At 48.1% G+C, this 25,543-nt stretch overlaps 1 protein-coding gene across 7 annotated transcripts in view; it reads right to left on the minus strand.

The window, feature by feature from the left end:
* Positions 1-13,674: 13,674 nt before the first annotated feature.
* Positions 13,675-25,543, minus strand: part of ZNF516 (zinc finger protein 516) — a 113,179-nt gene continuing 101,310 nt past the window's right edge. For all 7 annotated transcript variants that reach the window (XM_033087167.1, XM_033087164.1, XM_033087168.1 and 4 more), the window contains 3 exons: positions 25,403-25,507; positions 24,477-24,544; positions 13,675-16,006 (listed from right to left, as the gene is read on the minus strand). In XM_033087167.1, coding sequence (XP_032943058.1) covers positions 15,947-16,006; positions 24,477-24,544; positions 25,403-25,507 — 233 coding nt within the window. In that variant the 3' untranslated portion in view covers positions 13,675-15,946. The remainder of the gene's footprint in view (positions 16,007-24,476; positions 24,545-25,402; positions 25,508-25,543) is intronic.

Below are 25,543 nucleotides of genomic sequence, written 5' to 3' on the forward strand. Positions count from 1 at the left end.
CCCCATTCCATCCAGTCCACTACAAAATCTTGCCACTTGTGCCTCCGCAATATATATTGATTTTATTAGCTCCTTCTTCACCACCACTCTTTTAGGCCAAGCCAACATCTTCTCTTTCCCATAATTTAAGAGTCATCCCCTTTCAATTCACCCTTCATTCAACAGCCATGATGAAATTCTAAAAAATACCATTCAGATCATGTCATAATCTCCTTTAAAAAAAATCAGTGTTTCATGTTTTCACTGAGCATTAGAACCTGAAGTCCTGGCCCTAACACCACCCATAAGTCCTGCATTCCTGGCTACTACCCATTGTGACTCTACCTCACCGTCCTCTACCTGTACTTGCCGCCTTTCACTTCCTTATTTAGCCAACTTCCTCCTTCTGGAGCTCTCTTCTTTACCCCCACTCTGGGCAAATTCCTACTCAGGCTCCAGGGCTCAGCTTTAACACTACTTCAGGAAGAGTTCCCTGACCCCCTTCCTCCAAATCTAAAACAGGATCCCCATTTGTAAAATGTCAATTTGTTATTATAAATGTATTTGCATAAGTATTCATTAAATATCATTTGTTCATTGAATGAACAAATAAATAACTCACCAAGAGGGCTTCTCGTTTGTACTAATGTTCAACTCATTGTTTTCATTTTTCTGCAAGAATAGCTGGTCAAATATCTCCTGCAGTCCAGATACACAGTTTCTCTCCCAATTTTTTCACTGACTAATTCTTTTAAAGCTTTCAAAAGAGGACATACGATTAGACTCACAGCGGTTGTTTCAATCATTTTTATTTGTTCAATAGACATTTCCAGAATGCCAGTTGTATGTCAGCACTGGGCTAAGAGGTGAAGACATGAAGGGGCCACGACACTGTCCCTAGCGGTGGCTTTCTCTTCCAGGGACTCTCAGACTACCCCTTAATAATGTCTTCCAGAAGACCCCTCAAGCCAACAGGTGTGTGCCTTGTGAATCTGCCGTCTGACTACTTTGGAAAACTAGAGACTTGTGTGTTTCTTGGCACTCTGCAACGTCTCCTGATGACCTTGATCCAGCAGAGGACATTTACATCGATCTCAAATACCTTGGAGCACTACTGCCATTTCTTTCTTCCTCTCCCCCTTCCTTCCCTCCCTCCCTCGCCGCCTTCCTCCTCCCCTCCTTCATCAAAGTGCCTGTCATATTATAAGGTATTAGCTACACACGCGACCCTGCCCTCGAGAGGGGTTTTCCAACATATCAGCTCATGGTTATAAAATCTAAAGTTCATCTAAAAATAATAAACAGCTTTATCAATGTCAGACATTTTGTATTAGAGTCACTTATCTATTTGCCTTGCAATTATTTTAATAAGAAAATATTTCAGTGACATTATAAGCTCATCACAGTACTCCTGCAATAAGTTGACTATGTTTTCTCCTCTGTGATCATACATGGTAACAGATGCTTCTTAGTCGTTTCCTAAGGTGGTATATGATAAAAAAAGAAAACAGTCTGGAAATCCCCAATGACAACATTCTTCCAAGAGACCAATTAAAAATTACATAACTGATTTAAGTGGCTTCTAAATGCTTCCTATCAACAGTGCGGGTTTAAATTCTAGTTCTCCAAACTAACATTTCAGATGGGGCTCTTTAATTTCATTAATTACAAACCCAGCAGATGTCCAGAAAGGGCCTAACTTCAATGGGCGCCACTGAGATGCAAAAGCCACTGAGTGGTAGACACTCTATGATAGGTACGCTCTGCCATCTGACTGTGTCTCCAGCACAGAAGCCCCGGCCACCCCACCCCCGTCCGCAAAGACGGGCCTCTCTAAAAGCCCCAGGGCCTCATCCATCCCACGTCGGCCTTGACCTCACTGACTGCAGCGTCCAATGGTCTCCGCACTGACTGCTCTGTGTTTGAACCTTTTATGGCTACATCTCCTTTATTCCTGTAGGAGTGCTATCACCTATTGATACTTCAACCTCTTTGTTATTTTTATGTTTTCCTTAGGGAGCTCACATATTTTCTGGCTTTAGCCATGACTGACTAATCACACACAAATCTTTATTTTCAATCTTACCTCCTCCCTAAATATGAGGTCTATGTTTCCAGCTATTTTCTTTTCTTTTAGGACACTGTCATTTACATATGAGAATAATGGTAACAATGAGGATGATAATGGTGGTGGTGGTGATGGTGGTGGTGGTGATGGTGGTGGTAATGCTGGTGATGGTGGTGATGGTGGTGGTGGTGGTGGTGATGCTGGTGGTGGTGGTGATGGCGGAGATGAGAATGAGGATGGTGATGATGGTGATGTTGATATCATCAGGACCTCACCCTCTTCCTGGGCAGAATCCCTGCCTCTGGAGAAGATGGTCATTCAGGAGATAATGTAGAGACAGAGAAAGGACAAAGCTACTCTAGGAACCCTGCAGATCCCTAAAAGATAAAGACACCCTGGTGAGGGAGACAAACAACAACAAATAAATATACACATACATATGCATATATACATATACATATATGACACATAGTGGTGAGTACTATGAAGAAAAACAGAGCAGATAAGTGAACAATAGAGAATGAGACATGATTCCATTTTAGATAAGACAGTGTAGGGAGACGTCTCTGAGAAGGGGAATTGAGATGACAGCTGAATGAAGTGAGAAAATAAGCCAAACAAAGACTGAAGAAAAGAAGGTCCAAAAGCACAAATGTCTTATCAAGGATAATATTTTATCCACCACTACATGTAGCCCACTTCCTGGGACATAGATGGTGTTGCATATTTGTTGACCAGAATATGGAAAAACAAAGACTTTATATTGGGCTTCAGCAATATTTCCAAATGACCAAAAATATTAGATATGAGTGTTTCCCCAAAGTAGAACTATTTCTATCATTAGTGAAATTAATTGTATTTGTAGAAGAACTCAGTTTCAAGCTTTTTTCTAGAAAAATACTTACATTTGAAAATCAAGGGAGGCCTAATCACTGAATTACCTACATTTGATTCATTCACCAAGAGCTGTTTTGTGGAATCTTCCCATTATTTTATTGTTTAATGAGGTGAAGAAAACCCACAATGGTCTGGAGTCATTCATGACAGACTGATTCAGAGGATGGGGCTGTGTCCTGCCCCCCAGATTTGCCATCATGTGCCCTGGAAGGTCAAATGTCCTTCCCACCTTGCCTTAGCCAACTCCCCAGGGACTTACAAGCCCCTCACCTGGTCTGCATCGCCCCATCCCAGGTCCTTAGCAGGAGCTGAGTGGACTGGGCCAGCGGGGGGGGGCTGAGTTAATCGTGTCCCGGACCCTTGGCTGGGCAGGAAGAGCAGAACAGGTGGGGCCTGAAAACTCCCACCTGGTCCCTGCCCTTCTTGCCATCGGTCTTATTCTCAACAGTCAGGGCTCGCCTTTCCACCTTTAAGACAATTCATTAACTCACACATTCTCCAGGAAACATTCCACAGGTGAGTACGACAGGATGACCCCCAGGACCTCGGGACAAACGTGTCACCTGCTCCCTCTCCTCCTTGGCCCTGTCAAGCCAGAACCAACTCTGCAGTCAAGGCTGTGTGCCCGGCTCCCTGCAGGTTTTCGTTCACATCCAGGGACGGTGAGGCCCAAGTGCTGCCTCACCCTGGACCTGGTTGGTGCAGCTTCTGCCTCCATTTCCCCTCCAGTTGTCCCCAGGCCATTATCTTAGCATGGCTACCCTCTCCTCCGATCTCTGCCCCTTGCTCCTGAGCCTCCTCTCAGGGAGATATTCACCACTATGGACTGGATTGTGAGCCCCAAATCTATAGCTTGAAGCTGAAATCCCGGGTGTGACTGTGTTTGGGGGTGGGGGCCCCAAGCCCCAGCCCACAAGTCGTCCCCTTGAGATGAGGCCTCCTTGGCTGTGCACACACAATAGCTTCCCCTCCAGCCCAGGGCCCTTCTCTCCCTCCCCAGGACGTGTGCCCGTGGCTGTCAGATGTTCATCCTTCTGGCCTGGGGAAAACGTCACCCAGAGGACTGGACTGCAATGTAAAGCTCCCTTCTATGCGACTCCGGGCCTTTGTTCACTATGCTTTTCTCACGCTGAGATGTGTGTGTGTGTGTGTGTGTGTGTGTGTGTGTGTGTGTTCATCTGAGCGCTCTGTGTATCCCCAGGGGAACATAACACACTTGAGAGATGTCTGATGTGCCAGGCGTCCCATGTGCCTGGACCCTAGGGGGACGCACAGCTGCTGTTCACGTGGGGGGGGGGGGGGGAATGCCACCGCTGCTCCCCTGCCAAGGGTACGTCTTCACCTTGGTAGCCCCTCGGGAGACAGCAAGCCCACTACGCTGCATGCAGTAGGTGCTCAGCACATGTTTGCTGAAAAAGTAAGGAAAGGATCTGAAATCCAGTTACTTTATGTTCATGCACGACCACTATCTGCCATCTAGTGGTGGGAAGCAGCAACTTCAGGATGAAAAGCTTCTGGAGAAGAAGCCAGGGACAAAGCTGGCGGGAGCCCAGTCCGTGGCTGGTTTCAGTCACCTCCACTGTCACTTCCTAGAGCGGGAGTTCTGAGAATTCTGCTCTGTATCCAAACCATGCACATAATCGGAGGACGAATGTCAAAGGAAAGAAACCCTGGCGTAAAACACAAACATGAGCTTGTGTGGGACTGCACGGGGCAGGGGGCTTCCTGGTCACATCTCTCCTTCAGGGGGACAATCCTAGCACAGATCCATGTGCTTCTGACTTTATCAGGGGCCAGACACATACAGAAGCTTTAACTGAAGAATACAGGCTGACTGTGCTTGTGTTTCCTATTTCCTTGGTGAAGTGAAAGATAATTTGGGGGAAGTTATCATTAATTGAGAAGAGTGAAGAATTTATTGCTGAGGGAAAAGACAAAGAAAGAATGCACTAGAAATGGCCTATGGTACAGAATCTGAAAGCCAAATATAATACTTACTATATATACACAGTATAAAAATACAGTAAAACTGCAGGCCATCACCAAGTACTTGTGAGACGTGGGAGGGTCACGGGACCCTTCTCACCTGTTTTCATCTGTATAAACAAGAATTTTAGAGGGCATGGTCTCTGAAGGAGTTTTCAACCTTCAAGGTGTGTAACTGTCTGATTTTAAAATTCACTGAAGGCAAATTCCTAACCAAGCCTTACTGCAGATTCATGGCAGGTAAGCGGCTTTCACATATTTCCTTGACTAGCTGTTTGGTTTCTTTCTATAGGGGTTCACCCGAAACGGAAGGACAGTGACCCTGGACAAAATGTGACCTGATGCACTCATATGTTGGCCTGTGCCAAGGTTACATGGAAACCTAACAGACGCTTTGAGAAGGTAAGGAGGAACCGAGGGTTCCAGGGAACACCGGGTATTTGAGACGGGGCCAGGCAGTGTCGTAAACAGCACCGAGAAATGCTTCTGTGATGACCCACCAGCCTGCGTGTTTTAATAAGCCCCAGGCATCTACCTGACCTCAGACCACTGTGATTTTTCAGGAAATTAGCAGGAAGCAGTGGGATTTCTGAAGCTGCCCACCATCTCACCCACACGCCCACGTCCACACTCCCCACGCCCATAATCATTCACATATATCGCGGTGTTGGAACCACAGAGCAGGGTTGTCTCCACAAGGTCCCTGAGGGGCCCATTCCAGACGTGACTACAAACCTCAGAGGCTTCCCAGAGCCCCTGGAAACCACTCATCCACCTTCCCACCCTCAGGCAGCCTGTGCCACACTTGCTGCTCCTCTCGCCCATATCTGTCCTCTGCCCCCCTCCACCCCTGCCACGCAGAGGTGAAGCCAGCAAGCGTCTACTCCAGACACTGCAGCTACGAGCAGAAAGACCCCTGAACCCCTCTGTGTCCTCCCAGCTGTTCCTGCCCAAGATAAAATGCAAAAGCTTTATTATTTTTTAGAGTATATCTCCATTTCAGAACGACTGGGACACATTTGAAGCAACTTCGACAACTTGGGAGCCAAGCAAGTGCTCGAGAACTCACTATAGAAATCAGGTACCATTTCCCTCAACGACCGTTAGAGCTGACGACAGAACGCATTCCAGCAGGCAAACCCAAAAGCAAGCCAGCGGACCTGCCATGCAGGTCGGCACCGGACATTGTCCGCTTGTGTGACGGGTTCCTATCTGCTCTTCTGTGCTAAGTGTCACATAAAGCTAAGACCCGGGGCATTTCACTAAGAGTGTCCTCAGATGCTTTCGTAGTCTACCCAAAGCCTTTACCCTTGTGGATATGAGGAGGGATCCGACTGTTTGTGTGTCAAAAAACTTACCAAACGGGAAACTGAGTCACATTTTAGTGCATCAGATAAGTAACAGAAACTTCTTGATTCATAAATACAGTACTATGAAAATGCAAAAGCTGCTTCATGGAGACCATGCGGCTCAATGACAATATTATGTGGGCTCAAAAAACAGTGTAACTCAAATCAATTTCCTGGAAGTAATTTCAGCTTACATTTATGTATCATGTGAAAGTTTACAAAATGCAGCCCATAATACCATTTGCCGCAATAACACTGGGAGGGAGATGGGGTCCAGACGGCCATCCCCCTCGTATGGTGTGGACACTGAGGCCTGCACTAACTGCCGCGTGTCCGTTTAGGAAACAGACACTGGGTCCTTACTAGGGACCTGGCCTTAAAGGGACCCGACTTTCAAGCAGCCCATGGACACAAAAGGCAGTGTCTCTGCCGTCACAGCTCAGAGCTCCGTGGGAGAAGCAGGGGACTGACTGTCCGATGCGGTGCTAAGTGTCATGATGGGGGTAGCCAGCCTGCTGTGGGCCCAGACGAGAGGCACATGCCCTCACTGGGGAGGGGACAGGATTGAGGGCAGGTGGGGCAGCAAAGGCTTCCTGGGGAGGGTCTCTCTGACTGGAGTCTTGTTGGAAATAAGGTAACTAAGAGCAAGCCACCTTCAAGAAACACGAAGTGTTTGGTGTTGCATGGCACAGAAAGTATTCCAGAAAATTCCAGTGGTGACCATACAGGGAGAGTGAACTGGACGGGACACAGTCCAAGGCAGGAAGCCATGGTGGTCATCCCCAGGGCTCACAGAAGACAGACACTGAGGCTGGAGCAAGGGGTGGAAGGAGAGGCTGACCTGACCCTCTGAGCGGACAGGTATGTGACTGAGAGGGACAAGTCAGCACGAGCCACTTTTAGCCCTGGTGACTCAGTGCCATTAGTGAGGAGGATTCTCCAGGGTGAGACTTGAGGGAAGACGTGCTGTGTCTGACATTCTCTGTCAGAGCTGGGGCCAAGCTGAGTGTGGTGAAGGACCCACTGTGGATGGAGACGACCTGGGCTCCAGCCTTGGGTGGACAGAGGGAGAGTGCCATGTAAAGGAGAATGGAACAGGAGAGGAAGGCCGGAAGAGCAGGTGACAGCCAGCCAGGTGAGGAGGGAGGCTGCAGAAGAAATTCCACGGGAAGGTCAAGGAATGTAAGGAACGCGATAGTCCAGGGATAGTTTTCAAAACATGCAACCCTTGGAGAAGCGCACTGAAGTAGTTCTGGATGAAATGTCATGATGGCTGGGAATTACGTAAAACATTCAAATCAAAGCCACCATAATAACCAAGTAAAAGGCAGCAACATATCTTGGCAAATGTAATTGTTGAATCTGGATGATAGAAGAATATATGGGTCTGTGTGTGTCTGTGTGTGTGTGTGTGTGTGTGTGTGTGTGTGTGTGTGTGTGTGATTTTCAATAGAGAAAAGTTAGAATGCAGAATAAAAGGAAAAATAATTATTCAACTATAAGGCCCTTGTCCGCCTTCGCAGGAGACATTTCCATAAAGTGGGAGGTGGTCTTCAAATCTAGAACCGGAGAGATAAAGTGATCACGGACCACTTTTTTAGGAAGACTGACTTGAAAAGACAGGACCGGGTGGGGATCAGAGGACCTAAGAAAGTTTTTACTTGGTGGTTTCCTTGGGAAGACAATGTCTCGAGAGTGAAAGGAAGAACCAACAGAGAAGGAAAGATGGGATCTGGGAGAAACCAGCTAACAGATGCACGCATTCTGTTTGACACACCTGGAACTCACACCCACGTCTTCAGAAATTGTTACTGTCCCCGTGTATTGTTAATTCTTAACTTACAAAAGGTCAGTGGAACTTTGATCCCTCTGAGACAAGAGCTCAGAAATGCAAGAAGTCTTGCTCTGATGCAGCGTTGCTCCTGCGTCCATCCCTTGAACAGGAGTGACAGTGTCTGCACCTCTCACCTCGCAGGGTGGCAGCCGTCACCCAGGGGACAACGGCTGTCCAAGTGCTTCAGAAGCAATAACATGTCACATACACAGTGTCATCACTACTGACCTGCATGCACTGCATAGCGGGAGAACAAGAATGGGGGTGCAAGTCGAGCCATCAACCATTGTGGTGTGTCCCCAAGTGATTGGCTGTGTCGCTTTGGGTAAGTTGCCCGTCTCTGATCTTCTATTTTTGTCACCTGTAAAATGAGTTAATAATGCCTTGTTGGAAGCGTGCTGTGAGACGTGGATGACATAACTGGATGACAACATCTACCCCAGTCCCTGGCACACAGGCAGCCCTTTCAAACATTAGCTTTCTGGTGCAGTTCTGAATTACCTCTCCAGACCGAAAGGTCACCACCTGCACCTAGACGGAGACACTTCACTGTCCGAGCCGTCAGTGTGACCAGGTCCTCTCTGGCCTTGTCTTTCTTAACTGAAGGCTCTCACCTGTTCACGCTTCTCCTTGCTCACTGACTGTCCCCTCCAGCTTGTCCCTAGTTCTTTGAACTTGAATGATGACAGGTACACGCCGGGGCCCAGGAACAGTGCACGACAACTCCATTCAGTGGAGCTATCCTGTCGGTGTGGGTTTTGTCACAGTATCTTGCCTGCTGATACACTGTTGTTAATCTCTTTGCCTGAAGCCTCACTTTGAGTTAATGTCATCAAGGACTAATTGACAATGATCTCGGTCCCTTTCCTCTGTCAGATTTGACAACTCACAATATGTTCTGAATGCACTGTGGGGAGTTTCCCAAAGTACATTTCCTTAGGCTTTTCCTCGCTCAAGTTCACATGTCACTTTTCTCTCTCATATCAAGATATTCTTCTAGATTATCCAAGTCAAGTAAGGTTTGATTTCAGGTGCAAATTGTTTTAATTGTAAGTCATTACCTCAATCGTTTTATGAAATGAAATTGTCTCCAAAGCTTCAGTGGCATCTGGTCTCGGTGACATGTGGGTATTTGGGTGATTTCATTAGATCCCTGACCTCTGACCCCAAGTGGACTCCATGCATCCTCCAGCCACTTCCCTACAGCCTGTGTCCACTGGATTCGAACCTGCTTTGGTGTCTGCTTCCTCCCCCACTGTGAGAGGACCAAGGCAGGGTCCATTTGTCCATTTTCTCTCCCGGTACCTAGAGCTGTACTTAGTGGTAGCAGGCATCCAGAACTGGTTGAATTTATGTTAAATCCTCTGTGTGACTTCTAGTTTCTGAGGAGCTTGGAATCTTTGGATGGGCCGAGGCCAGCATGTCCATGGGATTGCGATTCGCTTGTCTGTGCAAGGACCCCGATAATGACTTCCTCAGAAAGAAACACCAGGCTTCTGCGCAACCTCCCTGGGGTCCGGGAGCTTGTGAGTGCAAGGGGCGGAGTGTGCCACTGTCACAGGGCCAGGTCCTCGGGAGTCCTGGGTAAAGCCCAATGCAGCGGGCACCTCGCTCCCCTGGCCATGGCTCTGCAATGCAAACCCCCCCCCACACACACACACACACACACCTGTCGACTTGCTGTTTCTCACGGTAGACCGCAGAGACCACACAGCTGCCCGCCGGTCGTGTGTGGGGCCTCCCTTCCCTAAGAGACCCCCCTTTCCATCCCTGTTACCCTGTCCTGGACACGTTCGTTTGTCTTCACCACTCTTTAATGTGATTCCAGAACAAACAGAACATGACAGGGGACTGGTGAGGCACATGGTCAAGTGGGAATGAGGTTTTTTGTGTGACCTGAATACTTCTATTGACAAATCTGGGTACAGAAAAAGTGAGATTCTTCTTGTCCTTTAAAAGTTGGAACTGGTGGCAACCAAGCTAAGGGAGTATACTGATGCCCTCCTCTTCGCACACCTCCATTCCCATGGCAGGGCTTGGAGCAGGACTCAACGGAGCATCTTCTTCCACTGAGAAAAGGGGCAAAGAAGAGAGGCTTCTCATCGCAATCTTCATTTCTCTCTCTTTTCCTCTTCCCGTCAAGGACAGTGACTGGAGAGGTGTGCGACTGTCATATGCTCCCAGGTTCCTGCAGGCTCCCCCCAGCCTGGAGCCCCACTACGGCCTGTGCACCAGCTGGCAGTGAGGAAAGGAGACAGTCCAAGGACTTGTCACACAGGCAAAGGCCAGAGCATTCCACATTTTCTTTGAATAACTTGGCTAATCTCTTAAACAGTAACTTACCTTTTAGAAGGCTGAGAACATGAATTGCAGATTAGAAATGCACCACAGCTGTTTTCAAACAGCATGGTAGTGAGGGAAAATGAGGTGCTGTCGTGATGAAGTGCAGTACCCCCAGGTCCCAGGCAGGCTGTGTGCACGTGGCCATGCCCAGCTCCTGTGTCACACACGGTAAGTGACAAAGGAGACACAGCGAATGTTCAATCGCCATCTTCCACATAATTCCCGCTGGCCCAGGACAACCTCTGGTGCATGGGGGCACACCGTGTACTCACTATTTGGTGACCAGTGGGTGGACAGAGAAGAAAGCTGCTTTCCTGGAGGAAGAAGCATGGTCACTTGCAGGACCCCTGAGGACTGGGGAAGGTGTGTACCTGAGGTTTGAACACGTGGTGATCACAGGCCCACGTCACCTGGGAGGAAGTACCACCCACCTCAGCTGACACACAGAGCTTTGGGCTGGGATTGTTTTTGTCACAGCACAAGCACTACCAGCTTTTCGGTGAAATCCACTACCTGTTAGAAGTCAGCATCGCCACTTCTTCATTACAATCAGTCATGCAGGAGGAGGGGGTCTCACCCACTGCGTCTCAAACCTCTCCTCCGACGAGGTCTGTTCTGCAGGCTACAGAGCTGCAGGCTCTCATCCCGGAGGCTGGAGGGGAGGAGCTCCAGGCACCGCCAGCTGGTTAGCACCCTGTGGACCACACACTGCCCCAGCGACTCACTGTGCATCCACCCTACCCAGCACAATCTGAAAGCCACGTTCAAGTACCCACCTCGTCCCTTCTTTTTCCTGCCCATTGAGACAGAATTATACTGTTTAACTTTAAATGAATTTTATCTATTTAAATTAAAATTCTGTTAGTGCAGCTGAGGGCCCCAAGTCCCGGGTTTGCTATCTAATCAGAGCCCAGCCCCAGCCGCACTGCATCCAGGCTCTGATACAAGAATGTCCTCTGCTTTGCGTCCATTCCCGTATGTGCTGTGTGGTTTATGTTGCAAGTACAAGAGCAGTGTGTGTATTTGGTGTGAAAGTATTGTGTGGGGAGAAAAATGAGAAATACATAGTCACCCTTCAAAAAAAGAAAACCAGTGTGCGTATATCCTGGAGTCCACAAAAGATTTGGGGGTGGGCGGGGAAAAACCACTCTGGCCATCCTGGCATCTTTTGAGATGAACTATCTTGTGAATCATCCTAAAAACTCTTCCACTTAAATAAAGAAAGAGCACTATGACTTCGGTTTGTGTTCTGCCAACAAGAATAAAAAACCACAGATCAAAACAGGCTGTGAAAGGATTTCAGCCACCTCCCAAAGTAGGGGAAAAAGGTCTTACAAAGCTCGAGAACGCCAAGATGTTTTTATTGATTTAAAATTCCAATAGAATGAATATGTTTTATCTAAATAGTTTATCACACAACTGAAACATTGAATTATTTTTTTCAGAAATAGAGTTAAATACATCAATCTAGTTACAAATTCTAATATAAAGAGTACAAAATATAATGTTATAAATTGTATTTAAAAAAGAAATACAAATTCTATGGTCTTTTGCATTTTACTGCCTCAAAGTATAATCAGCAAAATTCATGAAGAATGAACACTCCCCCTGCGTCACTGCACAGGCGGCCACGGTGTGCACACAGCGCGGAAAGCCCTAGCCTGTCGTTGTTTCTCTGTCTTCGCTCAGTAAGTAGAATGTTCTACGACGAGAACTCAGGAAAGCTAAAAGCAGTATAGCAACACATGCACTTCAGACATGGAGACGATCCCAGAGAGGAAAGGGACAGCTGTACAAATGTGGTCCTCCTTTGTGTACATTTCTGAAAACTCTCGGGGTTTGGGAGTGGTAATTCGTCTTGTTTTCATGAAGGAATGTGGGTGAAGAGAAGGTGGCCATGAAAATCCGGGAGGTGCACTGTCTTCCTGGCACAGACTAAGAATAGCTGTCATTTTCTGTGACACAGAAGACACTCGTCCCCTGAGCTGCACTTTCTCTCCGTGGAAAGAATGTGCAGCTGCCCAGACCAGCACCATAAAGAGGCGAATCCTAGCACCTGCTGCATCCACGACCCACCTTAAGGAGTGCGGAGTCCCTAGCCTACCAGTGCATGTGCCTTTACAGAGATGTTTCTAGAACGTCACAGAACCTGGGGCAGAGTGGCCAAACATAAGCACGGCTCTTGTGTGACATACTTGGCAAAATCACCCTTCCTTTAGCTTACCAAGTGGCCATATGGAATTCCCAGTGCAATTTTTATGAAAACCTTCTTTTCAGGAAACCAGTGTCTTCCTTGGTTTAAAAAATAAATAACTATTGGGGGAACCTCTTCAAGCATTCCATACTTTTCAAAACAAAAAAGGCAAAATCCTCTTGGCTTGAAAATCGGTATTTTTTTTTGACCAAGGTGGAATTTATGCATCTAAGATTGCCATAAGACCTCCCAGGCAGAAAGTGACAGCTCAGTGGACGATTTCCCAGAGAAGATGCCGAACAGCTGATGTGTCAGAGAATTTAAATGTTCATTCTTCGAATTAAGGAATATGAGTGAATAACCTGAAAGATTTCTACAAGCTCATTATTTGTGCATTACTTGAATTCAGTGATGAGTAGGAGACGTGAGCGGAGTGGAGAGGGTGAGGACAGCAGCCCCCCAGCAGGAGCGTAAGCCAGAGCAAGGTGGGGGCGGGGGAGATACACGGAGAAGCTGCAGTGGAGACAACCAAACCCTTTATTGTCTAAGTTACATTAGACGCCAACACTGTAAAAATCCCGTGAAGAATCAAGGAAACAGCAGATTGCGAGAGGTAGTGGAAAGTCTGTAACAGTCAGAAGGTGACTTACAGGAGAGTTCATGCGGAAATCACCATTCAGAAAAAGCAAATCAAAACATATTGGCTAAATAAATAAGGAAACACAAATCATTAAATACTATGGTCAAACGGACATAAACGCGTTAACAAACCAATACAATACTGATGATCGGGGGAAGAAAGGAACCACAGTCAGGCCCAAAAAAGCCCTGTCTTGGAGGGGGGGCATTCTTGGAGGGTCCCCTCCCGTCTGTTTAATTAAGCAAAAACTTGCTTTCTGAACTCTATGTAGCTCACGATCATTTAGATGGGCTGGGTCGCACACTCTGCAGCGGGGCTCCAGGAATGCAGCCCCTCTCCACCAGGCTCCCTGGAGAGGAGTCTCGGGAAGACCTCCCAGCTCTGCGTGCCGCTTCCGAAGCAGAAGAATGGACACGACGCCTCCGTGTCACTTTGGGTACAGAATTTCTTTTAATAACTAAAACACAGAGAAACAGACGGGACTTAATCACTAGCCCCTGTGCGTTCCTAAACGGTCACCGTTCACTTTCAGCCAAGAAACTAAAAGCTAGGAAATGCAGAAATTATCATTTGGGGAAGAAACTATCGAAATGAGCAAACATCAGTCAACAGAAAGGCATTCGGATTTCTAAGGTGGACAGAGGAATGTATCTGCAGCTTTGCTCAAAAGCCCTTTACAGAACAGTCAGTTACAGTCGCTCAACAGTGTCTGTAAGGACATTCCTACTTATGCCAATACGACAGGTCACTCTGGTACATACCTGGTGTAAGAATATCAAGAAAAAACAAGTAAAAAAATTAGAGATATACACACACATATATATATGTGTATATATGTATGTGTGTATATATGCACATATATGTATATATAAGCTAGCCAGTTACTTTGCATTGTTTGCAAGTGTTGCAAAGTAACTTGAACCGTCAAGTAATTTAATCTCAGTAACAAGGAGAATCCAGAACCAAACATTAACTAATATCAACAACAACAATAATATAATAACTCAACAAATCATTAGAACAAGAAAACCACACTTTAGGGTGTGTGTGTGTGTTTGTGTGTGCGTGTGTGTGTGTGTGTGTGTGTTTAAATACATCTTTGTATCAGAAGCCCATTTTCTACAAAACCTGCGCTAATCCATTACTGCATTAAGTAAACTGTTGCTCTCACCAGTATTAAAGGTTAGGATAATTTCTGTACATGTAAAATTATTGCTTTTTTGAAAAATATATTTAGCATGCTCCTTTTAATCCATTTCCTGCCTTTACAAAATTTCACAATTAAAAAAAACCTAGTAAAGCTCTTGCAAAAAATTTCACAGAACATTTTCATTCAAGGCAGCAGTAACTTTTGATAATGCATAAAATCATATGTGCAAAAATCTGAAACTCTCAGAAAGGTTACCATCACACATAGTGTCACGGTGCTAGGAAAAGGAAATATTTATATCTGTGGGGTACACTTTTCACTGCGTACAATGCAAGGCTCACGGTCCTTCATCACGGTCTTAACCCCCCACAAAAGCTTGCATTTGTGTGACTGAGGAAGAGGTATATATAGCCACCCACACCCAGGGGCCTGGGGACCTCCACGCTCTGGGAACAAGGTGTTCATCCTGTGGAGGGCACCAGGCCCACGGAGGAAACATACCTGCTTGCTGGGTGGTGCAGGGAGAGAGGGTAGGAGGGAGGGCAGAAGGTTCCAGAGCCCCAGCACCCTGGTGACCTGGGGCCCCCAAACCCGCCCAGGGGTTTTGCTGCCGTGACTGACAAGGGGCCAGACTGGGAGGGTGCAGTAGCCAGGTAACGTGTTAAGACGGGCAGTCTTCCTTTGTGAGCAGTTTGCAGAATGTAGCCCTGTTACAAAAGGTCCTGAGAATAATCAGAGAAGCCTGCTTTTCTTAGTGTTCTACTAGCGCTCTTCCCGAAGCACAGCATAAGCACTCCCACAGCCGAGCTGCCTCTGCCGATCCACTAGGCACACATGGCACCAAGGACGGATGGTGCACCTGGGGAACGCAGCAGGCTCCCGAGGGGACAGGGACGCCATCGAACCATGGACTAGTTAGGATCTGTCACCAGCCCTACCGCGCCAAGCCTGGTTTGCACAGCACCTGAGCCACCTTCTTCCTGTCTTCCATTCACTCACACACCCACTGCGACAGGAGGGGCCAGAGTAGAAGACTCGCAGGCTGGGCGCCACCACATGTGTCCCCACAGCCCCCGGCAGTCCCGCGGCCGGGGCAGCTTCCGTCACCGTGCTGAGCGGTGCACTCTGTCCAGTACACGCAAGAATCTTTTCCAGTGTCTCGAACTTGTCTTCAACAACACAGATGCCCGGGACTCCTGCTGTGCCTGCCAACACCACTGTTTATTAGAAGGAAATACAGGACTCTGGGTGACGAGCACATAAATGCATACAGAGTATCTACATGAAATTCTAGAGCATAGCATCTTCATTTACTTCTAAACGTTCGACAAGGAGAGGCCTCGCCCGTCACGCTCGCTCCACGCCAGCACAGCAGCTCCGGGACTGGACGCGTTGGGTCAGGAGTGCTCCAGCTGGTTCACAGGGCGGTCAGGGTCACTGCTGGGACCTCCAGGAGGGGCTGCTCGTGGCTGTCACAGGGCACCGGGGTGTGCTGGAAACGAGTGTCTAGGTTCCCTTTCTGAGAGGCACTGTCTGGATGGTGTCTGTGTTAGCATGGTCTCTCCCCTGGAGGAGAAAAGGAGACAACAGAAAAGCTCATTTCTGCCATTTGGTTTCCATGTGCATTTTTCCTATTAATTTGCTCAACACCCAAGAACACAAACAATAACCTTCACAGAGCAACCTAGTCGGGTCGGCAAAGACGCCTGACTTTAGCTGTAACTGACTGTACACAAGCATGGGCCTTTCTCATATGACTTCCGGCCTCACTGAGGCAGCTTTTACACAACCACCTCCCATCATTCAGAGGACGATCAGACTCCTCTCACGGTTTCCCTTCTAAGAACGGCAAATAATCCTGTCTGAACCAGCTCTGGAGAAAAGGCTCAAGAGATGGCAAGGCAGGCTTGGGGCGGAATCCAGAAAGCAAAACTGTAGTGCCAAGTGGGTTTGCAGGTGGATGACAGTGCCAAAACAAGGCTGAATTTGGGGGCCAAACCAAGAAAAGCACAGGTCTCACACAGTCCGTCAGAACCTGAGCGCACGTTCTCCAGTTTCCATAACTAATCACCATGTTAGGGGAATAGAAGGGGCATTCTGAAGTCAAGCGAGCTGCAGGATGACAATGAGAATAAATGTGAGCCCGCAGCTTTTAGAGAGCGCTTACAAAGGGCACTTGAAACGTCGTTGTTTGAACAATGGAGTTTACAGTCTGAGGACAAAACAACAGGCGAGATTAATCTTACTGAACGGCGTTAACCTTCAGCAGAAGTCTTGATGAAGTGAGACCGACCACTCAAAATTAACATGCACACATAAAACAGAGCCTCCATGGAAAATTCTAGCTGGTTTCCAGCCATGCCTCTAGAAGCCCGTTATGGGGGGCCAGGGGTCTCTGGTTGACAGAACGAATTATGTGCTTTGCATTCATTACTAGTTTCAGAACATTCCTATTTGAAACTAGCCCTGCCTTCATGACAGCTACCAGACCTACTGGTGGACAGACATCCAGTGAACCTCAGAACAACCATCAACAAAACTCTCTGGGGGCTGGGGCTCGGCACAGTGGTATAGACAGCAGTTTATCTGAAATGTAGGAGGCAGTAACTGCATGAGAAATGTGAGAAAACTTCGTTAAGCAGGTAGTAAACTTCTGCAGTAAACTGAGAAAGGGGTTTTCCATTTTTGCACAGTGACATCACGCCATGGAGAATGATCAGGAATAGGGCTCTCTCAGAACTGGTTCTAGATACGATCAAGGAAGGGAAAAGTCTTTGAGTTTACATGAGCTATTGTTAGTTGTTAGGTGGCTGGCCTTGGACGTCTGTAGGACGCAAGTGTCCGTACCAAGCAGGCTGCCCGGTGCTTTCACGAAGTGTGCAGAAAATGAGCATGAGCATGTGTTGCTGTGTGTGTAGATTCCGTATACACAACACGATTACACCCCCAGGTATTCACCTGGGCTTCTCTTCCTTTGGACCAGGAAACATACTTGCACTTGGCAGAGTAAAAATGACCATGAGAGAGGTAACGGGAACATGGCTCTCTCCACAGAGGACTGACGATCTAAACTGCAGGACGCAGAAACTTTTAGACACATCTATTTTAGAAGGACTAGAAAATCTGGATAACCTGAATAACACGGGTGTTCAATTTAGTCCGTGAATCTAGACACGTAGGTGCCTACTTTCTCCTTACAACTGAAGGGTTGTGTTCAAACAGCATCCCATTTTTGAAGAGGGTCATTTTCACTTGCTCCATGGTGACCAGCATTCATTACTGGGCACAGGATGTGTAAGAAAGGAAGGAGGCTGATCTGAGAAACCAGGAGGGGAAAGTGCAGCTATGGAACAAAGGAGTCATAGAAACACGTAAATTAACTGGAGACATGATATTTGGAACATACACACACGTTGTTGTTTTCCTCATACAAAGTAAGAGTCATCAGAAAATGAGAAGCTTTTAGAAAATCTGGCTTCTCTTTTTTGCAGCTGTGTGAATAGTGGGCTTTTCAGTAATGCGGAAGAAATATTATCTTTCTCTAAGGCATTTTAATGTTGTGAGGATGGATATCGACTTCTGGAGCATCACGAGGTCTGCTCTTCCCTCTTCTGTCTTTATAAGGAAGGAAATCTGTCTGTGCTCATGTGTGGGGGTCGATGGCACATACACAAGAGAAACCTGCCCCCGGGGACACACAGGGACCCCGTAGCCTTCAGAGGGCGGTCAGTCCCTGGAGCAGGGCTTGCATCAGGCACACGTGGGATGATGTCACTGCGTCGTGATGCCACACATCACACCTACTGAGCACGGCCTTCACCCGAGTAGCCACAGCAACCGGGGCTCAGGTTAACGTGGCTCATTCTGGATAAGTCACTGTAATCATGAATTTCGGTAGCACGTTATACTTAGAGAAAAATGGGAAATGCACTGTAAGACGTTGGCTTAATAAGACAAATGAGCTGAATTTTGAAATCTGCTCTGTGATGCTGAGAACGTAGAAAGTTTTGAAAAGAGATTGTGTGTACGTCCAAATACACCAACCTACGTGATTCCCCATCATTGGCATTATAACTCACATTGCTAAAAACGAGACAAATTAGGTTGCCATAGGTTTTCTCATTTCCTGCTATTTTGATTAATGGAATTATTTCTCCAGCTTAACTGTTTTAAAACAACATTTAGAATAATAAGAAATAAACTATTAATCATAGTCTTTAAATTTTTGCGAGGAATCTATAAACAAATCAAAACTCTAGTTTTCCTATTTTAGCAAAAGTCGGTCTGGTCTTTTAAATCCTAAAACCAGGAGGTTTGGGGAAAGAGAAGGTTAATTTTTCTTGCTTTTAAACTTTAATTTCCTTTTTTTCAATTGAAGTTTGTTGGGGTGACAATGGTTAGTAAAGTTACATAGGTTTCAAGTGTACAATTCTGTAATATATCATCTAATTTCTAATGTTTAACAACCATATAATGGAAAAAACAATTTCTAAGTGACAATGACAACACGCATGAACTCCTCCTGGCGTTCAGACCTCTGCTTGGAATCTGAGCTTCCCTATGACCAGACTCACCTTCCTACTCTGTTTCCCCAAAAATAAGACCTAGCCGGCCAATCAGCTCTAATGCGTCTTTTGGAGCAAAAATTAATATAAGACGCGGTCTTATATTATATTATAGTAAAATAAGACTGGGTCTTACATTAATTTTTGCTCCAAAAGACACATTAGAGCTGATGGTCTGGCTAGGTCCTATTTTCGGGGAAACACGGTCGCACACAAACGAGAGCCTTTATTCCCTAGAGCTGGAAGCACTATCCCCACAGCTGTGGATGCTTCAGTCGGAAAGACAGCCCCAACCCTTTCAGCATAAATGCGAAAGAATGAGCCGCCAAGAGCACAGCGAGTGTGACCATGAGCCGCCCTTTGGAAACGCTGTGTTTAATCCACTAACTTTCTCTCCATTCCCCTTCCTCACTGCCTATCAGAGACACGTGCGTTGAAGAAATGACTGCTTCTGGGATCTCCTACATTAAGTGCATGTTTGTAACACAGAAAAGGCTTGACCGGCGTCTGTAAAGAGATTGCTACCAATAACACATCAAAAGGAAATTACTCTGTTCCTCCTCAAAGCTCACGTTCCTCCTGACCTACCTGACTTAAAGCAATGTCTGCATGTGGACCTTGGCCTGATGCCCGCGGAACGGACTCACTGACATACAGGGCGTATTATGATGCTAGAATGATCCAACACAGAACATTAAAATATTAACATGGCAAAGCAGGGCAGGTATACACGGAAAGGTGATGTCTGTCCAGCAATGTGGGGTCTCCTGAGCGGAGAGCAGCACAGCAGGAAACCTCGGCTAAGCTGATCACACTTCCCAAACACATCGTTCTCCGTATCCTGTCTTTAAGGAACAACCAGCCAACAGTCAGAAAAACAAGCCAAGCCCAAACCACAGTGCAAGCACACTGCCGGGTTCCGACAGAGCTGGAAGACACCCACTTCAGAAAAGAGCCGTGAAGGTTAGCTCCCTAGCACAACCTGCTAGCCAGCTATCGGGGACGGGTGGGTGGACACAGGCGTAAATGTGTCCATGTGCACCTTTACACGCGTGTACACCACACAACTGCTCACCCTGTGCCTGAGCTTCCACTGGCTATTAAGGACGATGGTTCACTTTTAGAGAAAATGACAACAGCTAACTTACTGCGTGCCAGGCATGGCCCACTTTCCATTTTAATTTTCACAGCAAGAACACAGGAAGTGCTGCTGCTGTGACTATTTTATAGATGCGACTCAAGCGAAGTTAACAAGCCTAAGGCAGAGAGTCCAAGTCAGCGCCGTCCACTCAGTGACGCAGTCTCACAACCACGTGTGTTATCTCGGTCTCGGAACAGCACCAGCTGAGCTTGAGAGAACGTAAATGTCAGTCGGTAGCTACGAAATACAGGTCTTTTCCTCCAGGATCATTCTTCTCCACTTCAAACCCTTATATAACCTGCCTGTTGCACATTAACCTGCCCACTTGGATCCCCAAGAGGCATGTTGAACGTGATGGGGAAGTGGTTTTGTCCTCCCCCGGCCACGTTCCGGGCTCGGGGAATGGGGCCTCCTGGGAGCCGTCGACTGGAGCCGGAACCTGGGGTTGACTGACGCCTTCCCTTTCTTCACATCCCACATCCGTCCCCATGTTCTGCCACGTGGCCAACATCTCCACACCGTCTGCTCCTCCCCAGCCCCACCATAACGTGGGCCACCTCTGTTGTCACTGGGTCCCCAAGCACCTCCGAAGCTGTGCTCAGCCAACTCCAGCGGCATCCATTTCAACAGAGTCCAACCTGATGCTGCTTCTGGATACGACACCGAAGGTGTCATCCCTGGCTCAGGGCGCTCCACTGCGCTGGGGAGGAAACTCCCCCGTCCTCGCAAAGGTGTCGGGGCCTGGGTGTCCCCCAGGCTCGTGCCCCTGTTCCCCGCCCACCTGCTCCAGCTCTCCCTCCTCTTTATATGGTTCCTGCAACAAAACATGCCCTTCCAGTTCCAGACGGGCTCCCTGCCCCCCAGCACAGCCTTCCAGACACCCCAGGGCCTTGTCCTCCACTGTTTTCTTGTCTAAACCACCCACCGGCCTTAAAAACCATAAAAGCAGGAAAAATATTGACTGTTGTCTCCCCAGTACCTTGACTGTCACCCCAATGTTATAGAGCCTGGCACACTGTAGGTGCTCAGTTAACGAGTGTAAAACTGAATTCCCAAACATAGTTTCACTTACATAACTCAGCATCTGGTATGTCTACCTGTCAAAGCCCATCACCTTTAGGTGTCACAGTGAATAACTTCTGCACGAATACACAGGACACTGAACTGCGTGATTAAAAAATAAAAACCCGTGAGCCATGCTTCCAAAGCCCACAGGAAAAGAATCCGATTTAAATTCTCATTAGGGAGTGTTGGTACAGCCCACTCAACGTGGAGAAGAACCTGACTGATGAGTATAGGGAGTCCTGTTCTAGACTCAAGTGACATAAATAGCTACAGAATCGTTCCAGGAACCCACAGTGTACCCCAAATCTAACAGAGCAGCCGTGACGTTTGTCAGCATGGAGAACTACGGGATAAGAACGGACATCAAGATGTAAACCCCTGCCTGTTGTTGCGGTGTTGTTCAGTCATCCGGGCAGACACATTCCGCACGAATACTTCAATTCCAAAGGATGTTAAGGAGAACGGACTTTCCTTAGAGAACGGAAGATGCACTGATTAACCAACACAAGCCACTTTAAATGTAAAGGAGGACAAAAAGTACTATCAGAGGCCATGGTCTCGAATACAGACTTAAACAAACTGGCCGCCCTGATGTAAGAGGCATATAAGCCCAGCTCAGTCTTCCGGTCACGGCCTGAACAACCGTAGTGGTGACACCGAGGGCTTTGCACCGAGAGTAACAGTTACTCAGCCGCCGTACGCTGGAAACCAAGAGGTTAGCTGGTAGTGAGTACAAAGCCTCAGAACTCCAGTTTACATGGAACAAGGCAACAATACAAATACACCTTTGTCTACCACCATCAAGGGTAACACTGTTACGAATCCCCAGCGTGACTACAGGCAACCCAGAAAAAACTGCAAACACAGCCTCAGTGGCTTGCTTTGTTGATGTACTTCTCCCTCCGACAGAAGCATTTTAAAGAGGCTGAGGCAGAATTAATATGCAGCAAATAAACTGATGTGTGTTCCCGGAGAAATCTCACTGAGTTATTCATAGATGTGCCTGGCGCTCCTGCCCCTGTCAAACACTCATCAAAAAGCCACGTCTTAGGTGGATTTAATGGGTCGCCTGTGCACGCAGGAACCCTCTGGATTGACTCCAGTTGTAATCTCAATATGTAATTCTCCAATTATGGCATGACCTTGCTGTGACTACATCCCACAAACACATCAGTGGCTCTTGTCACAGGAGGGTTTGATTTCTGTTAAAAAGGAGAGTGCTACCTAATTCCAGCGGAGGTCACACATGTTCGGAAATCTTTTAATTCAGCATTCAGTGAGCTGTTATTTACTTCATGAAATGTCACAGCATCATGAAATAACTGCATTACATTCTAAAAGTATGGGTTTTGTTAAGAGAGAGAAGTCACTAGAAACGGTAACAAACGGCAGGCATTTTGTCGATGATATATGAGGAAAGGCTTTTACCAACAAATGGGAATTGTAAAACTGCAATAAAAAACAAAGAGGAAATCCCTGATCGGGGACTCTCCACCCTAGGGCCAGTTCCCTCATTAATTCGAGGTAGGCCCTCGGTAAAGCCATGTCACATCTCTTACCATTCTCTTCTGGTGAAAGAGACTGGAAGGAAGCTTGAGGTACCTCTGACGTCCCAATAACCGTCACCATCATCGACAAGCATGCACCCACCGATAGTCATGTCGGCTAGCGCAGGGCACGCTACCTCAGTGACCACCTGACACGGGCGTGGATGTTTACCCTGGTGGCAAAGAAACTCCTCTTCATTTACAAAGGGAAACAGCTGCAGTTACAGAATGTTCTAAGGCAACCGGCGAGAAGGCAAGAACATTGTACCAAAAATGCTTGTGGGAGAAGGAGAAGTTGGCGTGGCATTCTGCAGGAGGGACAGAAAGGAAGGAGGCTGCAAAGCATGGCTCTCGGCGCACCTACGATGGTGTGTGCTTCCTGCTCTAGAACAGTGCGCTGAATGCCAGGCCCTCATATCCAAGAGCCCTGCCGTGCAGCCTGGACACTGAACAGTCACGTACAAAGGCCACTCGTCCACGGTGATTACTACGCACTGCGTGTGCACAAACGGGTGCTTTTATGCATCGTGGCCGTGCAGCCTGGACACTGAACAGTCACGTACAAAGGCCACTCGTCCACGGTGATTACTACGCACTGCGTGTGTACAAACGGGTGCTTTTATGCATCGTGGCCATGCAGCCTGGACACTGAACAGTCACGTACAAAGGCCACTCGTCCACGGTGATTACTACGCACTGCGTGTGCACAAACGGGTGCTTTTATGCATCGTGGCCGTGCAGCCTGGACACTGAACAGTCACGTACAAAGGCCACTCGTCCACGGTGATTACTACGCACTGCGTGTGCACAAACGGGTGCTTTTATGCATCGTGGCCATGCAGCCTGGACACTGAACAGTCACGTACAAAGGCCACTCGTCCACGGTGATTACTACGCACTGCGTGTGCACAAACGGGTGCTTTTATGCATCGTGGCCATGCAGCCTGGACACTGAACAGTCACGTACAAAGGCCACTCGTCCACGGCGATTACTACGCACTGCGTGTGCACACACGGGTGCTTTTATGCATCGTGGCCATGCAGCCTGGACACTGAACAGTCACGTACAAAGGCCACTCGTCCACGGTGATTACTACGCACTGCGTGTGCACAAACGGGTGCTTTTATGCATCGTGGCCATGCAGCCTGGACACTGAACAGTCACGTACAAAGGCCACTCGTCCACGGTGATTACTACGCACTGCGTGTGCACAAACGGGTGCTTTTATGCATCGTGGCCATGCAGCCTGGACACTGAACAGTCACGTACAAAGGCCACTCGTCCACGGTGATTACTACGCACTGCGTGTGTACAAACGGGTGCTTTTATGCATCGTGGCCATGCGCCTGGAAGCGGCGTGCCAAGGACCCAGCCGTGAAACATCAAACTCCGCGAACATTTCTTAGGGAGCAATACAAACTCTGGGCTGAAGAAAGGGGATGAGGCATAATTTCTTCTCAAGGAAACTGAGATGCAAAAACACCTCGGGTGAAAAGCAGGACTAGTGTGTTAAGGCACCACCAGTCTCTACCACTTCCCTTGCCCCCAGCAGGACCGAAAACAGCTACAAGTCCTGGGTCAGGTGACCTGCCGTGTCTCTCGGTCACCTACAGCTGTCCCAAAGGCCGGGCTCTAACACAGCCCGTGAAGGTATCTGCAGACGTGGGGGAAGCACCTTCATACGAACCCAAAACCTCCAACCAGCCGGAAGACCTACTTGTTTGGGGGTGTCTGTGGAGGAGGCGTGGACGTCCGCACCTCGGAGACCGTTGGACTCAAACACCACTGTGGGAACAAGGGGAGCGTTAGCAACCGACGTGCGTGTCCTCCGATGCCCCGCTTCACGGGCCGTTACAGATAAAGCACTTGCACGAAAAAGATGCCAGCGTCAGCCTGTGGCTGGTAAATACCAATTTACCGGCACACTTACTGGAAGGCGCTGTGACAGAGCTGCCTGGGGCCACTGCCCTTTTTAATTCCAACTTCCTGCTGAAGAAAGCTGTCACTGACAACAGTAATTATCAGTGTGTGTATAAAGGGCCCGTCCTCCCGCATTCCTTGCCATTTGGCCCCTGTCATTTTGCATCAGACTGGCTTATGCATGACCCTTCCCACTTGGAGAAGGAGCCCTCCAGCCTCTGTTCTGCCTGGGTCCATGCAGGTCACAGGCTCAGCTCTCAGCCTGATACGGTCTCAGGCAGCATGTTACAAAGAGGCCAGCGACTGCGCATCCATCACTGACCGGTCCGAGGGGTCTGGGTGGACAGCAGGGCCAGTGGGGGAAACCGAGCCGCGCGTCTGCCTGAATGGGCTGTGATGCCGGTATGTGCAGCTGGCAGCACAGCTCATTAGCATATTCACTTCTGAGCAGTCTACTCTAATTAAAACGGAACATTTGCAAACAGGCTTATCTCAAATCAAACTACGTGGCACTGGATGCAAAGAGAAAACCATTTCAGGGGCTGGATGAACAGTCTGGCGTCTAATCACAGAAGGGGGTGCGTCACCCCTCAGCTCATAGGGCCTGAGGTCTCAGTATGTCAGCGACTGTGGAGAATGAAACCACCCGCAGAAGAGGCCCCACACCCCGTGCCCCTGGGTACCCGGACAGTCAGAGGACCAGGGACCAAGGGCAGGCAGTACCTGAGTGTGCCCGCATGTGGGCCCGGAGGTGGCTGGGCTGGTGGAAGCACTTCCCACACTCCATGCAGACGAAGTCTCCTTGGCGGGCCTGTGTCCGGAGTGTCCCTGGGTGGTGGTGGCCGTCGGGTGCAGGTGGGGGAA

Source organism: Rhinolophus ferrumequinum, chromosome 19 (genome assembly GCF_004115265.2).
Source record: "Rhinolophus ferrumequinum isolate MPI-CBG mRhiFer1 chromosome 19, mRhiFer1_v1.p, whole genome shotgun sequence".
Taxonomy (NCBI): Eukaryota; Metazoa; Chordata; class Mammalia; order Chiroptera; family Rhinolophidae; genus Rhinolophus; species Rhinolophus ferrumequinum.